Source organism: Accipiter gentilis, chromosome 22 (genome assembly GCF_929443795.1).
Source record: "Accipiter gentilis chromosome 22, bAccGen1.1, whole genome shotgun sequence".
In the NCBI taxonomy this organism is placed as follows: Eukaryota; Metazoa; Chordata; class Aves; order Accipitriformes; family Accipitridae; genus Astur; species Astur gentilis.
The window spans coordinates 13,047,649-13,072,546 of NC_064901.1; the positions used below are offsets into that span (position 1 = coordinate 13,047,649).

The window sequence follows — 24,898 nt, forward strand, 5'->3', positions numbered from 1 at the left end:
TCTTACACCTGTGTGCATATAGCATGCTATTTTATAGTGAGGTACATTCAGAATTCCTGGATACCATGAAGTTACTTAGAATTTCAGATCAGGCTTCTTGTTTGAGATTTTAGTCAATATTGAATTATACCAATTACGCTTTTTAGCAGATAGCTTCTATTTTCATGATTTTGATCAAAAAATGGCATTTTCCAGATCTAGATCAATACTGACTTAAGTCTATCTGTTCAAAAACAAATGGATGTATTGATCTCAGACAAGTTCATTGTATATGGATCTACATTTGCATTATTCTTTCACTTTGTATCTACAGTTGAAGTAAAATTACATTATCATCCTCACACCTATTGATAGATTTGGTAAATTTAATTTAAATTTTGAGAAATAGTTTCATAAAAGATAATTGTGGCAATTAGAAATAAGAATTTCTACGTTACTACCAACTTCAGTTGGTTTTAGAACATAAATTTCTGTGGTGTAATATCAAACTGAAAACCTGTAGTTGCTGTGCTGTTTGAGTAAATATTTTTCATGTTATTATCTAAAATAGGCTTAACAGAAAAAAATGGAGCTTTTCTAGGAATGCTTCTTAATGTGTGTAGTAATCTAGGAGACTCTCAATTAGTACTGCAGTGAAGTGGTTACACTTGCAATTTATAAAGAAGGGAGTTAATGGATGCCAACAAATGTATATTTTGTGGTCACTTGAAGATCAGTGAGGGTAAACTTGTGGTCTTATTTGCCATTCTTGTTCAAGCAAGTTTAAGATGTTAGTGGGCAGAGTTAAGGAAAAAGTGGAAGTTGCCACCCATGCAGTCAAGAGTAGATTTGAGTAAGAGCTCTAGAAGAGTAAAAGGAATTTACAGGAGGGCTCATTTGTAGTGTTGCAGTTAAAATAATTTTTGTAATAATGAGTGTGTTATAAAGAGTAACCACTGAGGAAAATGGAGAAAACAAGAATCTGATTAGGATGCTCTGGAGAGGGATTAGTGAGAGCCCTCTGGAGCACATAGTTAGCTGGAAAGTGGTTTTGGAGCTATGAGCAAGGCTGTTGGCTTTTGTGTGGTTATCCCTCCCCCAGTACTATATCCAGGGAGAGGGAACTAGAATATACTTTTTGTAAAGAGACAGGTTTGTCACAGCAGAATACCTTTTGGCTGTGTCAGTGTATGTTCCTATAGAAACAACCAGCAGAGTGCTATTGGCTAATTGTAAGAATCAAATGGCAACAAAGGAAATGCTGATGGTTGGGTTTGCTTTCTTAAAGTTCCTAATGACTTTCTAAATAAGGAACATTTCAGAGAAGAAATAATGCAAAAGGCTATAAAATAAGAAAATATTCAGGTAATTAGTTGTATACCCTTAATTACATCATCTGGTATCTTTGTAACACCATTCTTAATTGAACTATCAATAAGTAATGAAAGGAGATGGAAAAGCAGTAGGAAGCGAAACAGTTGCTAAAATTTCTAGATTTTACATATATGTTCTACTTACACAAATATTTAAAACAGAGGTCTGGCAATTAGGTTTTGTACCTAACACGTGTAACAATCTATCTTAATTGGTAAAGGTCTTTCGTTCACATAGAAGATTTTGTTAAGAATATAGATGAAACTGGAGGATCACCTTTTATTAAACACTGTATTAATATGGTCTAAAATTGTATTTTCTTTGGCTTATACCTTTGTTAATCATGAATTGTTTGAGAGCATGTTTTATTGGCTGGGTCTCTGCCTCAAGATGGAATTGAGATGAAAACTGAGTTCATTTTCCAGAATGAGATGTGGACATTTTTTTCCAGTCAGTCAATTTGGGCCACCTCTTCTTTGAAATGTTGAAACATTGAGTTGGGAATGTAACATTTTGTTGTAAAGGAAATTTTGTAACAATTTGTTTCACCAGGAATTTAGCTTTCTATGTTTCTTGTAGAAGTCTTTTAAAATTTGTTCAGAAGACTTAAAAAAACCTTCAGTATCAGCACACTCTATAGATTTGTCTTAATTTAATAGTTTTGTTTCTTGAGTGTGTAGCCATTCTTGAGCATTCAGAAGTTTTTTTGGGAAAAAAAGACATTATTTCAGTCCTTGTGCGTACAGTCTTTAATTATGAAGTAGCATGTTCTTCTTCCTTCCAGATGTCTCTTGTATACACAGTAAATGATGGTTATTTTTTAGCTTGTTCAATTCGTAGCTTGTGTTTTATTTACGATACACTATTCAAGGCATATATTAAAAATCATTAATTTCCCAATATTTCTTTGTGCCTTGAAATGCCATATACATCTAACTACTCTTTAATTGTTCAGAAAAGAATAGTGTGGGGTCATGCAGTTAAAAGGTGTGTGGTAAATACAGCATACATGAGTACGCTGAATTCGATTTTATGGCCTTAGTTCTAACATTTCCTTATTTGGGTGTGTTTGACTTTTCAATTCTATTAGCATTTTTCCAGCATAGGATTTTGTATCTAAAATATCTGTGTGTGCGTGTGCACACACATAATTCAATGCTTTTTTTCAGCACTACTGAACAATTCTCAAATGACAGAAATAATGATTTTTTTGGGAGTAGGCTGGGAGACATCTGTAATATACTCCATTAGAAATGGCTGAATAAATCATTAATACAAAATTAAACACTAACTGAACCTCAGAAATGCAGTGCTGGAAAGTCTCTTAAATCTCATCTGCTGCAGTAAGGGAAAACTCAGAGTACTTAAACTGTCCTGAACAGCAGACTTGACTTTTTATTAAGAAGTTCCAAACACAGTAATTTGGAATAGTGCTTAACTGCTTAATTAGTCTTGCTCTACAGTTAAAATACCATGTTTTCAAGGGAACTGTTTCAAAAGGAATTTTGAAGAGATATTCCTTGGCTAAAAATATACTCAGATACTCAAGTACGATTGAAAACCTGCGGTTACCTGTGAATGTGTATAGTTAGATTACTTCAGATATATTATCTCGATTTAATTGTTATTATAATTGCTGAGTCCTGTGCATGGCTGTAAGATTCCACCTTCCCAGGTAGGGAAAAGCTCCCTCTGTTTACTGTACGGCTGTAGTTGATAAAGAAAACCCGGCCCATTAAATTCTTGATCCGTTTTTTGATAACTCAGTATACCATTCCACTTCTTGGTACTGTAAACCTGGATATTGGTCATAAACACAGCTCCAGTAGAATTATAGAATCATAGAATGGTTTGGGTTGGAAGGGACCTTTAAAGATCATCTAGTCCAACCCCCCTGCCATGGGCAGGGACATCTTTCACTAGACCAGGATGCTCAAAATCCCATCCAACCTGGCCTTGAACACTTCCAGTGACAGGACATCCGCAACTTCTCCATGGAACCTGTTCCCATATCTCACCACTGAATATTCACAGATATGTAAATCTGGTATTTCACAAATAACTAATGAAAAAAAAAAATCAATGTTAGCTTTTTATAAAGAGGGCATGATTTACTGTGCCTCAGTGCTCTTGCATCAGGCTACAGCGTTGTCCTGGTTTCAGCTGGGATAGAGTTAACTGTCTTCCTAGTAGCTGGTACAGTGCTATGTTTTGAGTCAGTATGCGAAGAATGTTTATTAACACTGATGTTTTCAGTTGCTAAGTAATGTTTAGTCTGAAGTCAAGGATTTTTCAGCTTCTCATGCCCAGGCAGTGAGAAAGCTGGAGGGGCACAAGAAGCTGGGAGGGGACAGAGCCAGGGCAGCTGACCCAAAGTGGCCAAGGGGCTATTCCATACCGTGTGATGTCACATCTAGTATAGAAACTGGGGGGAAAGGGGGGGCAGGGGGAAATCGCTGCTCAGGGACTAGCTGGGTGTCGATCAGTGGGCAGTAAGCAATTGCACTGTGCATCACTTGTATATTCCAATCCTTTTATCATTACTGTTGTCATTTTATTAGTGTTATCATTATCATTATTAGTTGTTTCTTTTCTGTTCTACTAAAACATTCTTATGTCAACCCATGAGTTTTACTTCTTTTCCTGATTTTCTCCCCCATCCCACTGGATGGGGGTGGGGGGGGAGTGAGCAGCTGTGTGGTGCTTAGTTGCTGGCTGGGGTTAAACCACGACAAGTGTGAACTTCAGTGATTTCAGCTGAGCACTTTCTGTCTTGCAAACAGTGTCAGAGGTCTCAAGTGATTTTCTGTTTATGCACTTTCCTGCCATGTATCAATTTGAGGAAAGTTGACTCACTGTCTCTAAAAGTAGAACCCTTCAAGGGCAAGATTATGCCTTCATGGTTATGAACAAAAAACTGGTTGTTTTTGAGGAAATAATTTCATTGTTAAACCTGTGAGAGTCTGCTTAAAGCTTCTGATTACTGAATACTTTCATCCTAGGTCGAGTTCCCAGAGCTGTGGCATCTGTCAATCAGCATTTATTAGCATCTGATGATGTGGTTAGCTGCTGCTTGGATTTAGGTGTACCCAGCATTTCATTCCGCATTAATGGACAACCTGTACAGGGAATGTTTGAGAACTTCAGTACAGAGGGGTTTTTCTTCCCTGTTGTAAGCTTATCAGCAGGTGTAAAGTAAGTACAACTTGATTTTAATTGTTGTTTTCTTTGCTGTCCTGTCACACAAAATATTGTCCAAATGCATGTATGATTTGTTTCGTTTTGTTGTTTCAGTTCTGTCCAACCAGCAACTGGGAGGGAGGGAGGCAGGAAAGTACTGATTTGTTTAGTGATGATTTCAATTCAGGGTGAAATGTGAGCCTGTTAGCAATTTGACCAAGTCACAGTGTCTGAGAATTATTATTTTATGGGTATTTGGTGACCTAGGGGAAGTTAATTTTGTCTGATTCCAATTATCAGTAAAAAAAAGCACATTAGAAACATAGCATCACATTTGGCACTAATTAAAGTTCTCGCTGGCTTTCTCCGCAGGAAGTAAAAAACCTAAATCATCATGAAAACTGCTACTATGTTCACAATAGGAAACTCAAAGAACTGATGAGATGCAGTTTTGGAATATCATTACTAATATTGCCCATTTCTTACCTGTTTTGTAGCTAAAATACTGAGATTCAAACTTACCATTTTCAGGCTTTTGTTGTTATCTCACCTTGAAGTCATTCAGAAAATCTTCTGCAAAAGTCAGCCTACTTCAGTGGCCAAAATACTTGTGTTAACGTTACAAAGCTGACACAGCAACAAAAGACTAGCTCTTGCACTGTTGTTATAACCTGACCAATTTATGTTCAGTTCATCTTAGAGCATCTCAATTGCTGGTATTGACAGGCAACAACTTTAGGAAGGAAAGGAAAGATATAATTAAGGAGAATTCTTCAGTAAGAAAGGTTGGGATTTTTCTGTCTTTTGTAGGTTGAGCATGAGTTCTGCATAAAATGGGTAAGTTATACAAATTTTTCACTCTGTAAAAATACTAATGGTCTAGATGCCAAGCTTAGAAGAAACAATCAGGAGTGGAGTAAGAGATTGTGGTGAAGGAGTGAAAAGATGCAAAGGGCTGGCTTTTATCTAAAGGAGGATTTCTCTTCTACATGGTAATTTTTGAGAAATGAAGGTTTGGTATGGCCAGAATAGACAGTATATAGCTTTCATAAGTGTAAGAAAGCTCAGCTTATAAATGGTTCATACATTTAACAATTACGAAAAAAGAAATCTTTGTTTCTCTGAAGTGAAGTAAATCAGATAACTAGTTCTCTGTGGGCTTTTCCTTCTGTGATCAATACATAAATACTTTGAACATCTCATGCTTAAGAGAACCTCGCAGATGAGAATACTAACAGAGACCAAACAGCATAAAGGAGGCCTGGAAAAGAGTAACAAATCAATTTTCATTTATTCCCAGGGAGTGACCCTGCTATGTAGCTGCATTAGTACAAGAGCTTTTGAGAACATTCATTACTTTTTCCTATAAGAAAATTAAATTCGTGTAATTATTTTTCTTGATTCTTATTTGATGTTGTTTGTGTATTTTGTGAGAGCATTTTCTCTTGTAGTTAATCATAGCTGATGACAGTAGCAGGTTATCTTCTGTGTCTGTTAATATCAGAGAAATGTTATTACATGGGAATGTAATGAGTTCATGAGTAGAAGAGAGTGTTCTGCACTGGGCACAAACCCTTTATGTTTCTACTTCTGTTGTGGCTTATCTGCCTTTTTTCTGCTTTCTGTGACTTTCTCAGTCTCTGATTCTGAGAGTAATCGAAAGGTCTGAACATTTATTTTAAAATGAGACAGAAAGCCACAGCTTCTTGGAGTGTTTAGGTTTTTAAAAGAGAGTGTGCAGCTTTAGGAGGATATAGCAGGTGTAGAAGTTTAGATACTGCAGTGAAGAGCAGGGAGAAAATAGGCCTCAGAAGGAATGAGAACATCATAAAGATCAATGAGATTGAATGGTTTGCTACAACTTGGTAAAGTTGACCAAGTTGGCAGAAAGCAAGGAAGTATTTACTGGGGTGTGGTCAGCAGGGGAAGAATTGCATGAGAGTTATTTCAATTTTCTTTGACTTTTGTCTGTTTAGGAAGTTAGTCTTCTAGGTCTTCAAATAATATTGATCTCCTTTTTATTTTTAAAGTATTTTATCTGTGTGGGGGCCTGCCATAAAGAGAGGTCTAAGCTCAAAGTTGTCATCTCAAATATTTAGCTGCCTTGGGAACATCCAAATATTTCAAACAATGTATTTTTAAAATGAAATTAGAAAGTTCAAGCTTAGTAGAAGTAATCAATAATAATGTATTTCTTGTGGACATTGAGCTGTTTCAGATATTTGTGACTTGTGCTTATGTACATCCTGTTTGAGAAAACGTGTGCCTTAATTTTTCTCCTCTTATATTGTTAATGTCTCTCACTATCAATGAAATATGTTGATCTCATAGTTCTAGTATTTCTAGAAATGTAAGTAAAAAGTGGTAGAGGCTTCTGGTCACCCCATCAATACAAATATATGGGCTATTTCCTAGAGACAACAATTGGTTTTAATTTTCTGTGTAGGCCTCTAGAGTTTGCCTGCATGAGGACCATGAAGTATGAAGTTGGATAGTTTCTTTGTTGTTTTTCTTTGTATACTCTTAAATCTGTATGAACCATATATCTCTGAGGAGAAGCAGAAAACTTTAGGGGTTTAATGGAAATCTTAGTTACACTTCTGAAACTCATTGCCAGTTGTAGTACTGGGTATAATTTTGTTTGCTTGATTTATGTATTATAATCATACTGAGGTTTTTTTACCATACCCTCTGGTTTTTTTCCTCATGTGTCAACTTCCTGCATGAGTGCACTGAGAAGTTGCTTTAAAACTTTTAAGTAGTATATAAATAGTCCCTATGGGATCTTTTAGAGTAACAATCCAATTTAAATTAGATTTGTATTTCCACATAATTTAAATGCATTTAAAATTTCACAGTTTACAACCATTTGATTCTAAGTAAGAAACTTTTTTTTTTTTTTAAATATGCTGCTGCATTGAATAATTATTTTTGCTTTGGCCAAAACAAATTTTCCAAAAATAGTGGGTAGGTGATGATGTTATTGATAGTATCTGCTACTGTGAATGCTTGGTAACTTTTTGGTGTTTATCAAAGCATGAAATACATCTGCATTTTTGTAAATGCTTTTCAAATAAATGTTTAAGTTTCTAAATTATTTTTTTATAATGTTAGTATGTGCTGACTATTTAGGAGTATAATTTCTTTATTGAAAATTGCAGAGTTCGTTTCTTACTGGGTGGACGTCATGGAGAGTTTAAATTTCTGCCTCCTGCTGGCTATGCTCCCTGTTACGAAGCATTGCTTCCAAAAGAGAAGATGAAACTGGAACCAGTGAAGGAATATAAGAGAGATTCTGATGGAGTGAGGGATTTGCTGGGTACAACACAATTCCTCTCCCAAGCCTCCTTTATCCCTTGTCCAATAGACACTAGTCAGGTATGTTAAGTACGCAATAATGGGATTGTAAAATATGGCTTAACATTTAAATTTGCAATATAAAAACTAAGCTAGCTTGCTGGCTTTCTTAGCAATTAATCATTTGTGTGTTGTGGTGTATTTAACTGAACTAGATGATCTTGGATCTACAAGGTGTGGTAACTGGAACCTTTTCTTATTTGTGGAATTGTTATGCTCTTTTCTTAGATTGCTCTTCCGTTTCATCTTGAAAAGATCAGGGACAAACTAGCTGAAAATATCCATGAACTGTGGGGAATGAATAAAATAGAACTGGGTTGGACATATGGCAAGGTATGTTTTGAATGACCTGTCTGGGTACAGTCACTTAAGTCTTCTACCAGAACACCTGGACTTGAAGTTGAACAGAGTATTTAATAGTGGTTTATACATTACTAACAATAGATGACATGTAAGCTGGCAGGAGACAGTAATATTAACTACTGATTACAAGGCAAATCTGGAATATAAATAAGGTACATATTTTAGGACTCTAAATAATTAACCATTTGAAAAAAATATCTTTAATTGAGAAACATACTAGCTATACCAAGATGGAATTCTACTGAAAATCATACCAATAGTGAGTAACCCCTCACCTAACTCTTTTGTTACTGTAGTGTTGTGGATCAAAGAGATAACAAGCAAAAAGTCCATTGTGGAAATTTGCTTCTGTTGGTAATGGGGGCAGGGTTTTGGTCACTTTTGTAAACGTTTAAATTCCTCAAAGCTCAGGTTTTTTATTTAATTAGTTACATTTAAAACATATCGTTATAATGATCCCTTATAATATGGTATAACCTAACAGCTTGAAGAGAGTAAGGCCATCTGGTCAGTATTATTTAAATGCATGTGACAAGGCATTCCCTGCCCAGTGGATGTCACCAAATGAAAAACAGTTAAAAGGGTAGGACAAGAATATTATATTAAATTCAGCAATTATATTAAAATTGGTACCTTCCCCTAGTAATAAAAAATTCTGAAGACTGTATTCTGCCTTGAATTTAGATTATTTCATCTTAGTTCTTTTCAAATTCACATTTACTGGGGTAGTCTTTAATGTGCCCATCACAACTGTATCCTGCCTCAGAAGAATCTTTTTCCTTCTCTTACCTTCTGCTGTTTTTACTTATGGACTTGATTTACCTTTTTCTTCAATAACTCTATCATACTATCTGCTAAAATGTCATTGCTGTTGGAATTCTGAGTTTTGCTAACCTTCTTAACGTATGTGAGGTTTGGCAATTGAAAAATTTTTTTCTATGTGAAACATCATAACTTTTAGTTGCCATCAGGATAGAAGCAGTTGGCATTGAGTGAAAGCTTGTTTAATTAAGAGTCAGGTAAGTATTCAAAGACTTATGTCAATATCAGAAAAAGAATGTTCTGCTTCATTATTCCAGTAAACTTTGGAAAACATTACCAAATGATTCTTTAAGGTTTTTGAATTAGAATGTGTACAATAGATCAGATTGTGCTTTATTGAGCATATATTGCTCAGGCGTTCAGCAGAAATGTATGTTGAGTTTACAGGCTTGCTTTCTAGTGTTTCATGTGTTTATGCAGAACACATGAAATAGCTATATTTCTTCTGATTTTGTTGGTTATGGAGAAGTACTTACTGTGTGCATTATAAATTAATTCTAAAGTTCATTTATATAAAGATGAGTAACTGTCATTGAGCAAAGATAATTGGTATTGTTTACAATGTCTTCATTATTGCAAAGAATTAACTGATTTTTTGCTCTGACTCTGGCTTGAATCTGGTATCAGGAAAGTACTCTGTTCTGTTGCTTTGTTGCAGATACGGGATGATAATAAAAGGCATCATCCTTGTCTTGTGGAATTCTCAAAACTACCTGAGACAGAGAAGAATTACAATCTACAAATGTCAACTGAAACCCTCAAGTGAGCTTTACATTTAAAAGAAAATAAAGTGGTGTTTTAAAATTTTTATTCAAGCACTTCATACTGTTGTAAGATATAAATAAATTAGAATATCTCATTCAAAGTGTGTTCTGCTAACTTTGCTAGAAGTTCCAGGAACACATTCAGAGCGATTTAGAAAAATCTTGTCTCTACAGAGATCCAAAGGAAAAAACAACACCAAATCCTGTTGGTTTTAATAAAGTGGCATAATTTTCAAGCCACAGATTTGTACCTTTTTAGACTTTGAAGTTTTTATTTATTATTTTTGATAAGTTAAAATATTTGGGGTTTGAAATATCATTATTTTGAATTACTTCCCTGGTTTTTAAATGTCATTAGTTCTGTGTATTTACACTAAAACCAAAAGAAATTTATAAAATGGGTGAGCGATATAATGTTGTGTTTCACTACTGCCATTTTTTTATGTTGGCAGAACCCTTTTGGCCCTTGGATGTCACATTGTTCATGCTCATCCAGCAGCTGAGGAAGATCTTAAAAAAGTCAAACTTCCTAAAAAGTAAGTACCTTATCATAACTGTTATATATTATTTGTAACTACAAGGTATTAAACAAAAATATTGCAAGGTAACTTAAAAAAATACTTGATGTTAACCCCATACTCACTACAGACTTACAGAGCACATGGTTGGTCACCTTGCCTGTGAGGAGGGTTGACTGAATACTGCTGCATTGCATCACCTTGTGGAGTGATTCACAGACACCAAGATAGTCACATACTTAAACCAAATGCAATTATATCTGTGTTACAGGATCTTAGAATACATACTTCAAAGTTAAAAGCAACATTTCAGTGCTTTTCTATTGGTAGCAAAGAACAGGATATGCATATGATGGTAAATTGATCTGCTTGAAAGAGAATATACTGTTTTCCCATAACTGCTGTTTTAATTTGCACCTCTCTTTCCCTCCTCTCCAAGAAAAGGTTTGTTAAACATACACACGTTTCCAGAGACATTATTAATGCATTTCTTTAAGGAAGAAAAAAAACCCAGAGTATTACTCTTCTTATAAAGTTGCACTTATGTAGATTATTGCATAAAATACAATGGGTTTTTTGCTATAATTTTTATTTGGTAGCTAAACTATTGCAGTCGGAACTAAAATAGTTGGATGATGTAGACATCTTTAAGTCATCAGTAGTAATCATGCCAAAAGTGGCAAAGATTAATCAAAGATTACACCTGTATTTTAGCCTGTGGGGATTCTGTAGTCCTCCTGGGACAGATTAAAGCCCTGTCCTGCAACAAAACTTGAAGACAGAAACAGTGATTTGGATACTTGCCATTTCACATCAGTTTATCAACCCACTAGATGTCTTTTTTCCTGAAACAGCTTTATCCATGAGAAGCAATGTTAGGTTTCTAAAGAGAGCAATAAAATAAATAGTTTTATGATATGGGAGATGGTATCTTGATCCAGCTGATGGCATTAATTAAAAAAAGGAAAAGAACCTTTCCCAAGGGTCATACTGCAGGGAGTCTATCATAATACTGTTTTGATACTATTGTCTTCAATAACAGAACAAATAAATCTTAGTTTCTAACTCTTGTTAAAATATCTAGTGCCTACATGAATCATCCTAACAAATCGGAATGATCTGATTTGAGCAAGAGGGAGTCTGCATATATCTGAACCAGCAGATTAGTCTTTGTATTATGTGGAAGGGTTGGAGAGGCTAGTGTCTACTATTAAAAAACTAGTAAACTTATTATTCAATGAAAAGGTGGGAAGAACAATAGTTAAAATATGTTTTCTTCTGTTGGAAAAATGGTAACACAATCTTTGTAGACTAGTTTATAAAAGATACAATACTTAATAATGCGTAAAAAATAATTTCGTAAGAAGTCATCATGCAGATCTTTAAAATAGAAATTACTTGAAGGGTTTAAATGACTAATATAAAAAATTATAAAGACTACTTAATAACAATTTGAGGTTTTTTGTAACAACTATTTAGGGATGCACATACAGATCTGGGTCACATTTAATTAGATAAGGTGCAAGTATGTGGAAAATTAGACTCTTTGCTAGAATACAATTTTTATCCTAGTCAATGACCAAATGCAATGCAGGATTTTTGCAAAGAAATGGGAGAGTGGGAGGTTGAAAAGTGGAGAGACAAAGTGAACTCCACCCTATGAATGCCACATGGAAAACTTTAAATACCATCAGTGGGGTATCTTGACTCTGTTTTCCTTTGTTGACTTACAGTTACATGATGTCAAATGGATATAAACCTGCCCCCCTTGATCTTTCTGAAGTGAAATTGTTACCTTCTCAAGAATTTCTAGTTGACAAACTAGCAGAAAATGCACATAATGTCTGGGCAAAAGACAGAATAAAGCAAGGATGGACCTATGGCATTCAGCAGGTAAGGACTTCTTTAGATGCATTTGGAATAAGTAAAGAACATGAGATTTTGTTTTCTAGAACATCTGTTGGGAGTGTTAAATAAGAGGATAAATACTTAATGTCATGTAATGTCTGGAAAAGGTAGAGGGTGTGGGGAGCAGGAAAAGAAGCCTTGCCCATGCAAGTCTGAGTAGGTTGTCAGACCTGCATGGCTGCAGCTGCAGGATCTATGAGAATATATTTCCATACTTCTCTTTTATTCTTGTCTAGGTTTTTAATATTATTAACAATTGGGCTTGCATTCATGGAACTGTTCTTCATTAATATTGTTACTTTCCTGTAATCTTAACATTATTTCAGAACACACTCTGTCTCATTATATAATATCTTTGTGCTGTTTAACAGAATTTTCTTCTTGTTCTTTTTTTTATAACCCCTTTTAGGATCTTAAGAACAAACGTAATCCTCGGCTAGTGCCATATGCATTATTAGATGAACGTACCAAAAAATCAAACAGAGATAGCCTCCGTGAAGCTGTTAGAACATTTGCAGGCTATGGTTATAGTATTGAGCCACCTGACCAAGAGATAGGTATGTACTTTCAATAACAGTCATGGCCTTTTTTTCTCTCAGTGCTGGCAAAAAAAACATAAAACACTGAAATAGATAGGGAAAACATAAGATATGAATTAATAGTAGTGTATTTTTGCAGTGGACTTTAATGAAACATGCAAATATACTTTGTAATTGACTTGTGTATTGCTTAGATATTTTTAAAAGATTGGTTGTACTTAATACAATAATTCTAATTTCCATGATTTTTAGATTGGAGAAAATCTGGAGTATGAGTGGACATACTGGTTTTCCTTTGGAAATAATGAAAGAAAGACCATAATATGGGATTCATTTAAAAGAATATTTTTCCATGGTATGCAGATTAGGTTTGACTACTTCAATTCAAACTCAGTTCTTAAGAAGTAGTCAAAGATGTGCACCAAATTCAGTAATTTTTTTTAATTGAAATCAGGAGCAGAAGTTTGTTCAGAAGTTTTTCTTCATATTTACTATACTGTTGTAATTTTTTTGTCAAAAATCCAAATGAAAACAAAACTTATTTGACAGGTTTTTTTAAATGTTCTAAATGTATTGACTTGTGTAGGAAAGTATTTTGTTGTATTGCAATACTGCATTATTGCATTGGGTTGTATTGCATGTAGTAATCTCACACTTCCGATGTTTCCTCTAGTCAGTTTTGTGTTTGGGGCTCTGTGTTGAGTGATACTTTGAAATATTCTGATTCCAAATAGCGGATAATCAGTCATCCTGTATAGAATTAGAATGCGGTAGCCTCTGTATGCTGATTACTGTTCCTCCATTTTTAACATTTACTATGAAGGTTCTTAAACGTGCAATGATAGATAATGGCTGTTTTCAGAGACAGAGAGTGCTGTGGATAGATGAAAAGCTAAAAAGTGGCATTTGTAGTTTAATCTAATTAGAAAAGGTGGGGGGTTTTTCTCTGTTTATTTTTACAGCTGACCAAACAGTGGAAAAAGTCAGCATCGACAAGATACGATTTTTCAGAGTAGAACGGTCTTACGCAGTGAAGTCTGGAAAGTGGTACTTTGAATTTGAAGCTGTGACAGGTGGAGATATGCGTGTTGGCTGGGCCAGGCCAGGCTGTCGACCTGACATAGAGTTGGGAGCTGATGACCAAGCATTTGTATTTGAAGGAAGCAAAGTCAGTACATCTTTATCTTTTTTGACCTATGAACAGGCCAGGCAGAGAACTATAGTATAGTTTTCCTCTGTATACTCCAGATCAGCTACTTCATATAAAGATATCTCTGTGCTCTGTTTCATGCTGGATAGTATCTGCATTTCGGTTCTGGTCATTGAAATTATGCTAACAAAGGTCTCTTGGTTTGTATCTGTCTTCCTAGGATATACCCAACTGACTAAAGAAGTCTGTCGTAAGCATAAACAAAATACAGCATTCACTTCCTTTTTTTTCTAAGTGGTGTTTTAAAAAAATAAAACAAAGTTTCTTCAATGACTGGAAGAGAGAACCACAGTTCTGTTTTCCCTTTTCTGTCTTTTCTGCTTTCTGCACATTCTTTCTTCCCAAACTTGAGTCCTAAAGGACCAGAAGGATGATAATGTCACTGCATGTGAGAAGTGGAATCCACTGGACAGTGGTTATCATCCAGGTTCTAAATTGCTGATTGCTTATTACTGAAGTTAGGGTGCCTTAGTTTCTCTATGTGAAATAACTGAGATAATAATTAAATTAATTACTTAAAAGCCATCATCAGTACTGCTTGCAAATTACTTTGAGATCCTGGAAGGTCAAGTATTTGTTTTACTTTATGTTTCATTTTTTAATTTTAGCATAGTGTTTATTTACTTGTTTTTTTGTTTAGGGCCAGCGTTGGCATCAAGGCAGTGGATTCTTTGGACGAAGCTGGCAACCAGGAGATGTGGTTGGTTGTATGATAAACTTGGATGACAAATCAATTATCTTTACTCTGAATGGAGAGTTGCTTATAACCAGTAAAGGTTCAGAACTTGCATTTGCTGACTTTGGAATAGAAAGTGGTAATTTTCTTTTTATAGTTACATGGTTATGAGAACACAAAATAAAACCCAGAAAAACTAGTCTGTCATAATAGCTTAGTGAGCTAAGAAATCATACTTCACTGACGTAAACCTTCAGGCTATGCTACACATTAAGTTCATAAAAATATATTTTAAGAGTGCTTAGATGGCACAATTTATATTTTTTTTCTCCTTTAATGACAAGTAGATACTAATGGGATTTCAGCAGAATGGGTAAATTTTCTTTGAGCCTTGCTAGGCTTACTCACAGGACTGAATTTCAGCGTTAAGAAGAAGTGGTAATGATAAGCACCTTGAAAAATTACCAAAAGCTGAAAATATAGTCTCCAATTATCCCACTGGAGCATACACGTACTATGTTCTTGTCTGTGAAGGACAAAATGAGTACTATGTGGTGAGAGGCTGCACCAAAAGAACAAATCTTTGCAACATAAATTGAGTCTGATTTGTAATATTTTTTTTTTCTCTGACCTATGCATAGCTTGCCTGCATTTCTCATTTTCCTGGACTATTTCTCCTCTTCTGTTTTCAGCCTTCGCTTTTTTGAACCGTAGTGTCTACATGACTGTATTGAAGGAGGCAGGGAATATTTTCAAACAGTTTTGTTTTATTTTTTAGTTGACATTTTCTCTAGAAGCATATCTCCTCCAATCAGTAGTAGCTTCATACCTGTTAGTAATTGCCAGAAAACTTTGCACTTGACCATTGATACAGTTTGTCTAATGGTAGGGAATGAGGGGCTGCCTTAAGATTGCTCCTCTGAAGGCTTGAAGTTGAAGTGTAGGAGAGAATTTTTTTCCTTTAGAGGTTGAACTGCTGGCTTGTCCCTGAAGTTGCTCCAATTTCTGTTTCTTGAGAGATGGAGAAATAATGCAACAGCTTTCTTCCCTGTTTATCTTCCCTGATATAGAGATCAAAAAAGTTCTGTCATAAAAAATTCCAGCATTAAAGAAGTGTGTATTTGTCCATCATGAATGATGGAGGGATGAAGGTTGGCAACAAATTTATAGCTACTGGTGGCAAACTAAATTTTTAACAGATGTACTAAGATATCTGAACCTCATCTCAAAGTCCTTTTGAAACCTCAGTGCCCTCAGAGAGCTTACTTAATATTTGTTGACAACTTTGATTTAGCCAAGGTTGTCTTCCAGTGTCCAATTCATTGTATAAAGGCATGTTTATTAGTCTAAAAATGATGAAGATAACTGATTCTTCTAATAAATGAGTAACTGACTTGAGTAAATCTTGGTTTTTCAAATCTGATTGTCCACAAAACTACCTCTTGACTTGACATTTTTTGTTTGTTTTTCACACAAATCTACTACTTACAATAACACTTGTTAAACTGGTTTAATGTTTAAATAAATGGGATAGTGTATGTAATGTCCATTCATTCCCTAAGTCCTCAGGGGTTTTGGTAGCAATTATATTGAACTTAGACATTAGTATTTAAGGTGGCTTTAAATCCTTGCTAATGTCATCACTTAATGTGCATTACTTGTAGGAGCTAAAGTTTAGTTCACATTAGATGGATCCTAAATAGAATGCTTCTGTTCTCCAAATAAATTACTCTTGGGTTTTTTGTTCTTATTGTTGTATCATTTTCTTAGGTTTTGTTCCAGTTTGTGCACTGGGTCTAGCTCAGATTGGTCGTATGAACCTTGGAATGGATGCCAGTACATTCAAGTATTATACAATGTGTGGCCTTCAAGAAGGTTTTGAACCTTTTGCTGTCAACATGAACCGAGATGTTGCTATGTGGTTTAGTAAACGCTTACCAACATTTGTCAATGTGCCAAAAAATCATCCTCACATTGAGGTAACATTACATGTTAGGGAGACACCTGTTCATCAACTGTTTGTTTAGCAAGCTGAGACATTAAACCCTTACTAATACTTACTGTCATCAGATAGTTTGCCATATAAATCTATTTGTCACTCTTAGATAATTCCAGATGATCTTGTCTATCCCCAGCTTCATTTATGGTAGTATTGCCATTCCTATGGATATATCTCTCTGTTCTATTATATGTCTTACTAATTTATGTTGTTGCAGTTAGGTACTTGAAACATGTCAGTTGTGATTTCTTAGAACCATTTTTTATATTCTATTTTACATTCACTTTCATTTTTTTTAATATTCTCTACTATACATTTTTTCTTAAATATCTAAAAATTGTTCAGCTGAATTCAGCATCACTTAAGGTCATGGAAGTGTGAGCTAAACAGAGACTGATTTAGGCCACTTTGCTACTCTGAGACACATTTAAGTTTACCTGTGGTGTCACTGAGTGATACCGGTTTCATTCATTCTTATGATGCACCAGTGATAGGAATTCCACAACTCCCTAAGTAATCTGCTCTAGAGCAGAATAATATATCCTATTTTTTGTATAAAATATTCCATATTAATATATCCCACAATGATATATTTGAATTCCTGATCAGTTTTTTTTTTTTCTATAATCCCGAGGCCATTTACTTTAATTTAGATGTTTAGCCTATTATTCCCTAATACTTGTCTTTGAACATTTCCTACTTAAAATACACTCTACTTGAATTCCAACTGAATGATCTCAGCATTTTTCCCATTTATCAGAATAATTTCAACTGTATTCCTGTCCTTAAAGGGTTTTGAAATGTTCCTGTCACTAAGTTTAAAAGCATACTAACTTTTTCGGCACAAGGAAAAATAATAATATCAGACTTAGACTTCATAAGGATCGTCTGAAGGATTCTAACTGATATTTCTTCTTGTTGTGGTAGAAAACTACTGATTCTTGTGAAGCATTTTTTCAGTAACTTATGCACTAAAAGTGAATTAATTTCATAAAATCTATACTTTTTAAATGCTGTTATGGAACAACTTGAATATTTACTGTAGTCAGGATATACTCAATTTCTTCATCCTTTAGTTGCTTAATGAAAGTTTTCAGCATTTTTCTTGGAATAGTATTATTTTTAAATAATTTCTCTTATTTTTAGATATGGAGAATTGATGGAACCATTGAGAGTCCACCTCGGTTAAAAGTTACTCACAAAACATTTGGCACACAGAACAGCAATTCAGACATGATATATTGTCGATTGAGTATGCCTATTGAATTCCGCTCATCATTCAGCTTTGGCATGGGTGTGGAAAATGCCTCATCTGATGTTTTCCAAAAACGGTTAGACTTGGTTTTAGTTATCCTATTTCATGCTCTCAGTGTAAATGTAATATGTTCTATTGTTCTTTATTATTGTACACTCCAGATTTCATACTTGTTTTTGCACTAAGCACACACTAGGATGCATGTTACTGAGATTTTTTTGTTCTCGATGAATAAATTTATAACATAACTTTCCTGCAAAATGCTATATCCAGACAAGAGAGGACCATTTCTGAAGAGGTGCATCACAAGGTTTAGAGTTATTCATTGCTAAGCAGCTGCCATCCTTTCAAAATCATTGGGATTTGCAAAGCTCTTCGGCCAGGCTGGAAAACCAGCTCAGAATCTTTTGCCCACTGGATTAATCCTCATCTACATTATTGTTCAATAGCTCATTGGTTTTGGAAAAGTGACTAATCCATGCAAAATAAAAAAGATTGTGGGACAGATTTTTAAAGATGCCAGGTACTACTGAGCTCAGCACCTTCAAGCATTTCCTTGTCTTTAGTTATTGCTGTAAATCTATCTGTTCTGCCCCCAGCTCTCTGCCTGAAATGCAATCAATTATTTTGGGTGTATATTTGTATTCTGTACAGTCTTTGCATACTTAATCTACTCATGCATACTCAGTACCCAGCAAATATGATTTAGCTTGTAAGTACACTTAGTTTAATAATGAGGACTTTTTAAACTTTTTTTTTTTAAACTAATTTACTGATGTTCCTTTATCTTTAGAAAACACAGCCAAGAAATTGCTGCTCTTTGTACTACGGTAAGCAAATAAGTTGAGATGCTTAGTTCTCCTTACTTTTTGAAGTAGATTTAGTTGTGGCAGCAGGTTCATTAGGAACTGATCTGTTGAAAGAAGCCTTTTTAATCATTTGCTATGACATAACACTGTGTATAAATAATAATGCCCAGAGTTGTATAACATGAGGTATAAACCATACTGTCTTAAACCACTAGTCTGTTGTTTTTTTTTTAATTTATGAGCATTATAAATGACTACTTAGGAGAATATGGATTACTATTATTAAAGTTTGATATATCGTAGGGTTTTTTTAATCACTATTTGAGTATGGCCTGATAAAATAATTTAGATTTCTATTACTAATATGTTCTTTTCCTCTTTTCAGTATTTTTATTCACTACGGATATTTGCTGGCCAAGACCCATCTTCTGTCTGGGTTGGCTGGGTAACCCCAGACTATCATTTTTACAGTGAGAATTTTGACCTAAATAAAAATTGTACAGTGACAGTTACTTTAGGTGATGAGAGAGGCAGGGTTCATGAAAGGTATGGATTTATTTATCCCTTATTAAAGATTGTATTTTAATACTGTTGTTCAAAAGTGAATTATTCACAAGCTTGATGATATTTTAAATGTTAATTTAAACTAATAAGAAAATTCATTATGGAGTAGGAGTGTTTTGTGCTCATTTATATATGAATGTGTTTTACATATACTTGTTAAAGTGAGTATATTTATCATTAATGTTCTGTTTGAAAGAATGTTTTGAGATAGTTCTTTCTGTTAACATCTGTATTTGGTCACTGTGGATGAAGCTGTTATTTGTTTTAATGTATCTTACATAAGCACACAGAAACAGGTGAAATTGTTTCATAATTACAAAAAGCCGGGGGCGGGGGGGGAAGGTGCACTTAGTCTGATCCCTTACTCATGGTGCTTTCATTATTAAAAAAAGAGGGGTTGTTAATGAGAAAACAAAACTAATAGCAGCACAAGCACCTTTGAGGATCTCTAACTATTACTCCATTGGAAAGTACATCTTCACTGAATACTTAGTCAAGTTCAGTGTGACCTAATATTTGTCGTCTTTGTTCTTGCTGTTCTTTCAGTGTGAAGCGCAGCAATTGCTATATGGTTTGGGGAGGAGATGTAATTGCTAATTCCCAGAGATCAGGTCGCAGTAATGTTGATTTAGAAATTGGATGCTTTGTTGACCTGGCTACTGGAATGTTGTCGTTCACGGCCAATGGAAAAGAGCTTGGCAGTTGTTATCAGGTATTATCAAATTTTCAGGAAGCTATCTAGTAAGCTGGTCATTTTGATGCTATTATTAAATTGTTTTTTCTTGTTCAGAAGTCTAACTGAACACTATTTGTGTGACAATAACATGTTTTCCTGTATTTTTCCCTCTTTCTCTCTCGTAAGGCTACATTTTTCCAGCTTCTTACAGTTTTTTTCAAATGTTGAGGAAGGGCTATTGGTACATACGTTCAGAAAAATATTTTTTTTAGTTCTCAATTCTTGTGGTTCAGAATTTGATTTATAATGTTAATTATTCTTTAAAATATTTTTTGTCAACTAAAACTGTTATATATGGGAAATAATTCTTTAAATTAGCATAAGGTCAAAATTAGACTTTAGATACAGTAATTTTTGGTATGGATTGAGAAAATAAATTTAGTTTAGTATTACCAGGGCTTGTGTCTTCAGCAGATAGCTATGATTGGGAGATCTTGTGATTTGGTAAGTTTCAAACCTCAGAATTCAATATGCATTAATGTGCAAAGCCAAAATAAATGGGGTGGGCCCTAAATGCTATTAATATTCTCAAAACATGGAGTCATTATGCAAATGGATCAGTAGTTGACAGAAGTTTTCAACACCAGATTGATGAGATTTGCTCTTAGTAAGATCAGTTATTGTCTATAGTAGAGCATCCACTGTGGAAGAGATTATCCAGTGTTGGGAACAATGCATCGCTTTTTTCTATATCAACAAAACCCGCACAAATCTGTAATACAGATAAAACTTAAATGCTACTCAGATAAATGTAATGGAACTTTGTATACTGACTTCATTGAAAACGAATGTGGCAGGGTTGTGTGCAGTCTGTAAATGGGGGTGGGAGATGATTTAGCAGCTGTGATTTTGGTATATTTTGTAAATGTGGTCAGAGACTTCAGTGCCATGCTGGGAGGATATTAAGTGTCATCACTCTGGGAAAAGAAAACAGGAGATGGAAGTGCTTAAGCCCCATGCTTTGCTTTTTTTTTTTTTTTTTTTTTAGCTAGATCTAAATCAATAAGCTTCTGAACAAAAACATGGAAGTTTGGTGTTTTGGGTTTTTTGTTTGTTTGTTTTTGTTTGGGTTTGTTTTGTGTTATTTTTTTTTTCATGGAACAGCCTTTACCTGTTTTTCTAATTTTGTAAAGAAATCTAGGAAAATATAGATGTAGAAGATGCCTGTTACTGCTTTTTGTGTAAAAAAACACTATCTAGTTTTTCCTCTTATGACTTGCAATTAGTGTAATCACCTTCTTTGTACTAAACTTAAAATAATCTCAGAAAATACAATTATTTCTCTTCTGTTTCTTCTATTTTGCACGGAAAAATACCTGGAGTTGCTTTTGGAAATGTTTTTCAATAAACCTGTTAGCACCTGGTCTGTTGAAGCACTATAAAGATACAATGGTATATTCCAACAGGAGTGTTATATCTGAGGGTTAAATATTGCTCAACTTTTGCTTATTTTGAGTAATTGAAATCTTTTCTCTATTTTTGAAAGTAGTGAAAGTAGTATTATGTACTTTTGATTTTCATTTACTGATATTTTTACCATAAAATAAAATCTTGAAAATACTTTAGTAAATCTAATCTCTCACTGAAATTGCAGCAAATGACTGATATTTGTCAGCTCTAGAGGCTGCAGGATAATTATTCTAACCTTGTACCCATTTGCACTTCTAGTTTTCTTAACTGAAGTAGAGGGAGAGTATTTGTATGCTGTTTTCCTTCTAAAAGGCCTATAGGTCAACATATTGAAGAAAAGAAATTAATTTTGCTGTAGTTCTTGATCTAACTATTGAAAGCTATGGTGATATTCAGAAAAAAAAAACCCCTGTTTATAATAGAAAAGTAAATGAAAGTGTATATGCATATATTTGAGATTTTGTCATTAATTGTCAGGCCAAGCTTAAGGTATTCGTAGCAGAAAGGAGATCTTAAATACTGGTTTACAAGATGTTTTCTTTTATTCTGAGTTAGTAATGGTTTTCTGACTTTCAAAGAAGATTAGAAAATACAAATTCAATTATTATTACTACTAGGAAATATCTATCTTTAGATCAGGTCAAAGGTTGAGAGTCATATTGTCTTATTAAGTTACTTTCAGGCTTTACTGAAATAACAGACACATTTTATTAGTAGTGTCTTTCAGTCCAGTAGTGTCTGTCTTTTATTTCTGCATTTGGGTTTGTGGTTTTTTAACTTATCAAAAAGATTAGAATGTACATACCTGGCCCTACATTTTGTTTATCCCAATAGTCATAGTTCTGAAAAAACTTTATTCTGCATACAGATTTTTCAGTATACAGTATTATTTTACATTTTGTTTAAGTTATATTGTGTTTTGGAGCTGTTTTCTCATCTAAAAGAATATAGATTTTTTTTTTATTTCTTTTTTTGTGACTCTCAGTTTATTGTTTTGCAATTTTTGATAGTTTGCCATCCTCAAAGTTAGGAGTTGCACTCCCTCATAGCACGAGTATTGTAACTGTATTTAGTATGTATAATGTATATGCATAGTACACAAAATACACAATGATATGATTAAAATATTTAATTGAACTCCTGAAACCTTGAATGGATCATATAGACTGTACCTTTTTTCAGCCATCCTGGAGCGCTGAAATCTTTTTAATAATATGCTATTCTATAAGTATCCTTTTAATTCTTTTTTTCATGGCAGTAGAGGTGGGTGATCTCATAGAGGATTCTTTAGAATAAACTGGTATTACTACTCTGACATGTACTTTGAGTCTAGCTGTAATAGGGAACTGAGGATAATGTAGCTGTCAAAAAAAATCCCAAACCCAACCTGACACTTTAAAAATGCAGTGCTGTGATTCAGTGTGATTCACTGTGATTTTGTAAGACTGGAGATAAATGCTAAGCCTGGAAATCAGAGATCTTTGAGATCTTTTAAAAAATTACATGCTTCTGCTTTTGGAGTTCAGATCAGAAGTTCACTAATCTTAATAGGAAATAAAGATTTGCACTATCCTGATCAAATGATGCACTCTCACCCACTTCTTGTCGCCCTCTGATTCCCTTTCTCTTAGAAATCTGTTTTTGAGGTTTTTTGTCCAGCATAAAATGTGAAAGAACTCTAAAAGATGTGTGGTAGTCTAAAAAGCTGTATTCTATGCTCAGCCTGTGTTAGGGGTGCTTTTCCTAGGTCAAGAGCCAAAGTATGTAGCTCTAAAAAGGCTGGATTTTTAAGGAGCTGCTCTAGAATGAGGTGTTGGATTTGCATATGTTTGAGAAGAATCAACACTTAGTAATGTAGTGTTACTAAAGTGCTTGTTACAGGTGTTGAGAGTACATAAGGCAGCAGACACACCTGCCTGAAAGTTAGGTGGGCCTATAAAGATAACTCAGGAAATGCTTTACTATATTAGAGATAAACTATAGGTAGACACAAATCAACACTTTAATACAGTGTCTGCAGTTCTTTGATAATGAAGTGTGAGCTATGTAGTATTTATTTTATATCATATCATATTCTGGGAGGAGAGTCTTGTTGTCTTTTATTTTTTTTTAATTTTTTAATCTCATTTCTCTTCTAGGTTGAACCAAACACAAAGCTTTTTCCAGCAACTTTTGTACAGCCTACGAGCACTAACTTGGTTCAATTTGAACTTGGTAAATTAAAGGTACAAAACTTTTTCTATAACGGTGCTCTTTTAAGTTTGTTTATTTCCATGGAAATTCCTGCTCAGTTGAATTTGTTTAGGAAGATTGAATCAATGGCGTGACTTTTTATTTGACTTTTACATTTACTTCTGTAAGTAATTATTATATGAAGTTAATTGTTCAACAAATCTAAACTGCATTTGTCAAAGTAAGTAAACTAAAGTTATTTGGGGAGAATACCCTTAATGTTGGGGTTTTTTGAATGGATTTTGTTTATTGCAGTAACTTACATATTTCTATGAGTTCTTTGCTATCTGTAAATTATACTTCCTTTTGGCATTATAGGTTTATTCATAATTAGATGTTACAAAAATAATTTTAATATGCTTATTTGTTTCAGAATACCATGCCTTTATCAGCAGCAATTTTTAAAAGTGAAGAAAGAAATCCTGTTCCTCAGTGTCCCCCTCGCCTTGATGTGCAAACAATTACACCTGTTTTATGGAGCAGGATGCCAAACAGCTTCCTAAAAGTAGAAACTGAGCGTGTCAGTGAACGTCATGGCTGGGTTGTGCAGTGTTTGGAACCTCTGCAGATGATGGCACTTCATATCCCAGAAGAAAACAGGTACTTTTGGAAGGAACTGCAGTGACTTGGTGTGGACAAAATAAATGTATTGAAAGCTGATATCTGGCCTTTGCTTAAACCTGCCTTGGAGAATATTTAGACTAGAGTTCTTTTAAAATTTATGATCTTATCTGATATAATATCATATTTGTGAAATTTAAGTAGATCAAGAGGCTGAATAATTTTAATGCCATGTAATGATATTTGCATACATAAAAGAAAGCATGACTATTTGATTTTATTTAAGTTACAAAATAGTATCTCTGAAATCTCTGGGTCTTTAAACATAGAGATTTTCTCAGCTTGAAAAAAACAAATATAAAGAACATGCAAGTACTATTTTGCTGATATTTTTCTGTAATAGAAACATGTAATATGCTTCTGTTTCATCTGCACTGAATTTACATGTATTAAGTTTTTATGTTCTTATTGACAAGATCCTGAGTTTCTTAGATTTTCAGTCAGTTTTATCTTCAGAGTGAAGATATCCAAACATCAAATACCATAACCAGTGACAAATCAAACTATAAGCAAAAGCATAGCAGAAAGATAATTTAACTGCTGTACTTTTATCATTTTGCAGCTTCTTTTAGTAATTCAATA

General features: G+C 34.2%; 1 protein-coding gene across 1 annotated transcript in view; it reads left to right on the plus strand.

Annotated features, from left to right (window-relative positions):
- RYR3 (ryanodine receptor 3) overlaps positions 1-24,898 on the plus strand; it is a 253,363-nt gene that overhangs the window by 109,398 nt on the left and 119,067 nt on the right. The window contains exons 19-34 of the mRNA XM_049825231.1: positions 4,356-4,548; positions 7,695-7,911; positions 8,119-8,223; positions 9,734-9,837; positions 10,292-10,375; positions 12,091-12,250; positions 12,675-12,822; positions 13,767-13,972; positions 14,655-14,829; positions 16,461-16,669; positions 17,836-18,020; positions 18,738-18,774; positions 19,139-19,299; positions 19,864-20,029; positions 23,602-23,688; positions 24,069-24,295. Of these exons, the coding sequence (XP_049681188.1) occupies positions 4,356-4,548; positions 7,695-7,911; positions 8,119-8,223; positions 9,734-9,837; positions 10,292-10,375; positions 12,091-12,250; positions 12,675-12,822; positions 13,767-13,972; positions 14,655-14,829; positions 16,461-16,669; positions 17,836-18,020; positions 18,738-18,774; positions 19,139-19,299; positions 19,864-20,029; positions 23,602-23,688; positions 24,069-24,295 (2,464 nt within the window). The remainder of the gene's footprint in view (positions 1-4,355; positions 4,549-7,694; positions 7,912-8,118; positions 8,224-9,733; positions 9,838-10,291; positions 10,376-12,090; positions 12,251-12,674; positions 12,823-13,766; positions 13,973-14,654; positions 14,830-16,460; positions 16,670-17,835; positions 18,021-18,737; positions 18,775-19,138; positions 19,300-19,863; positions 20,030-23,601; positions 23,689-24,068; positions 24,296-24,898) is intronic.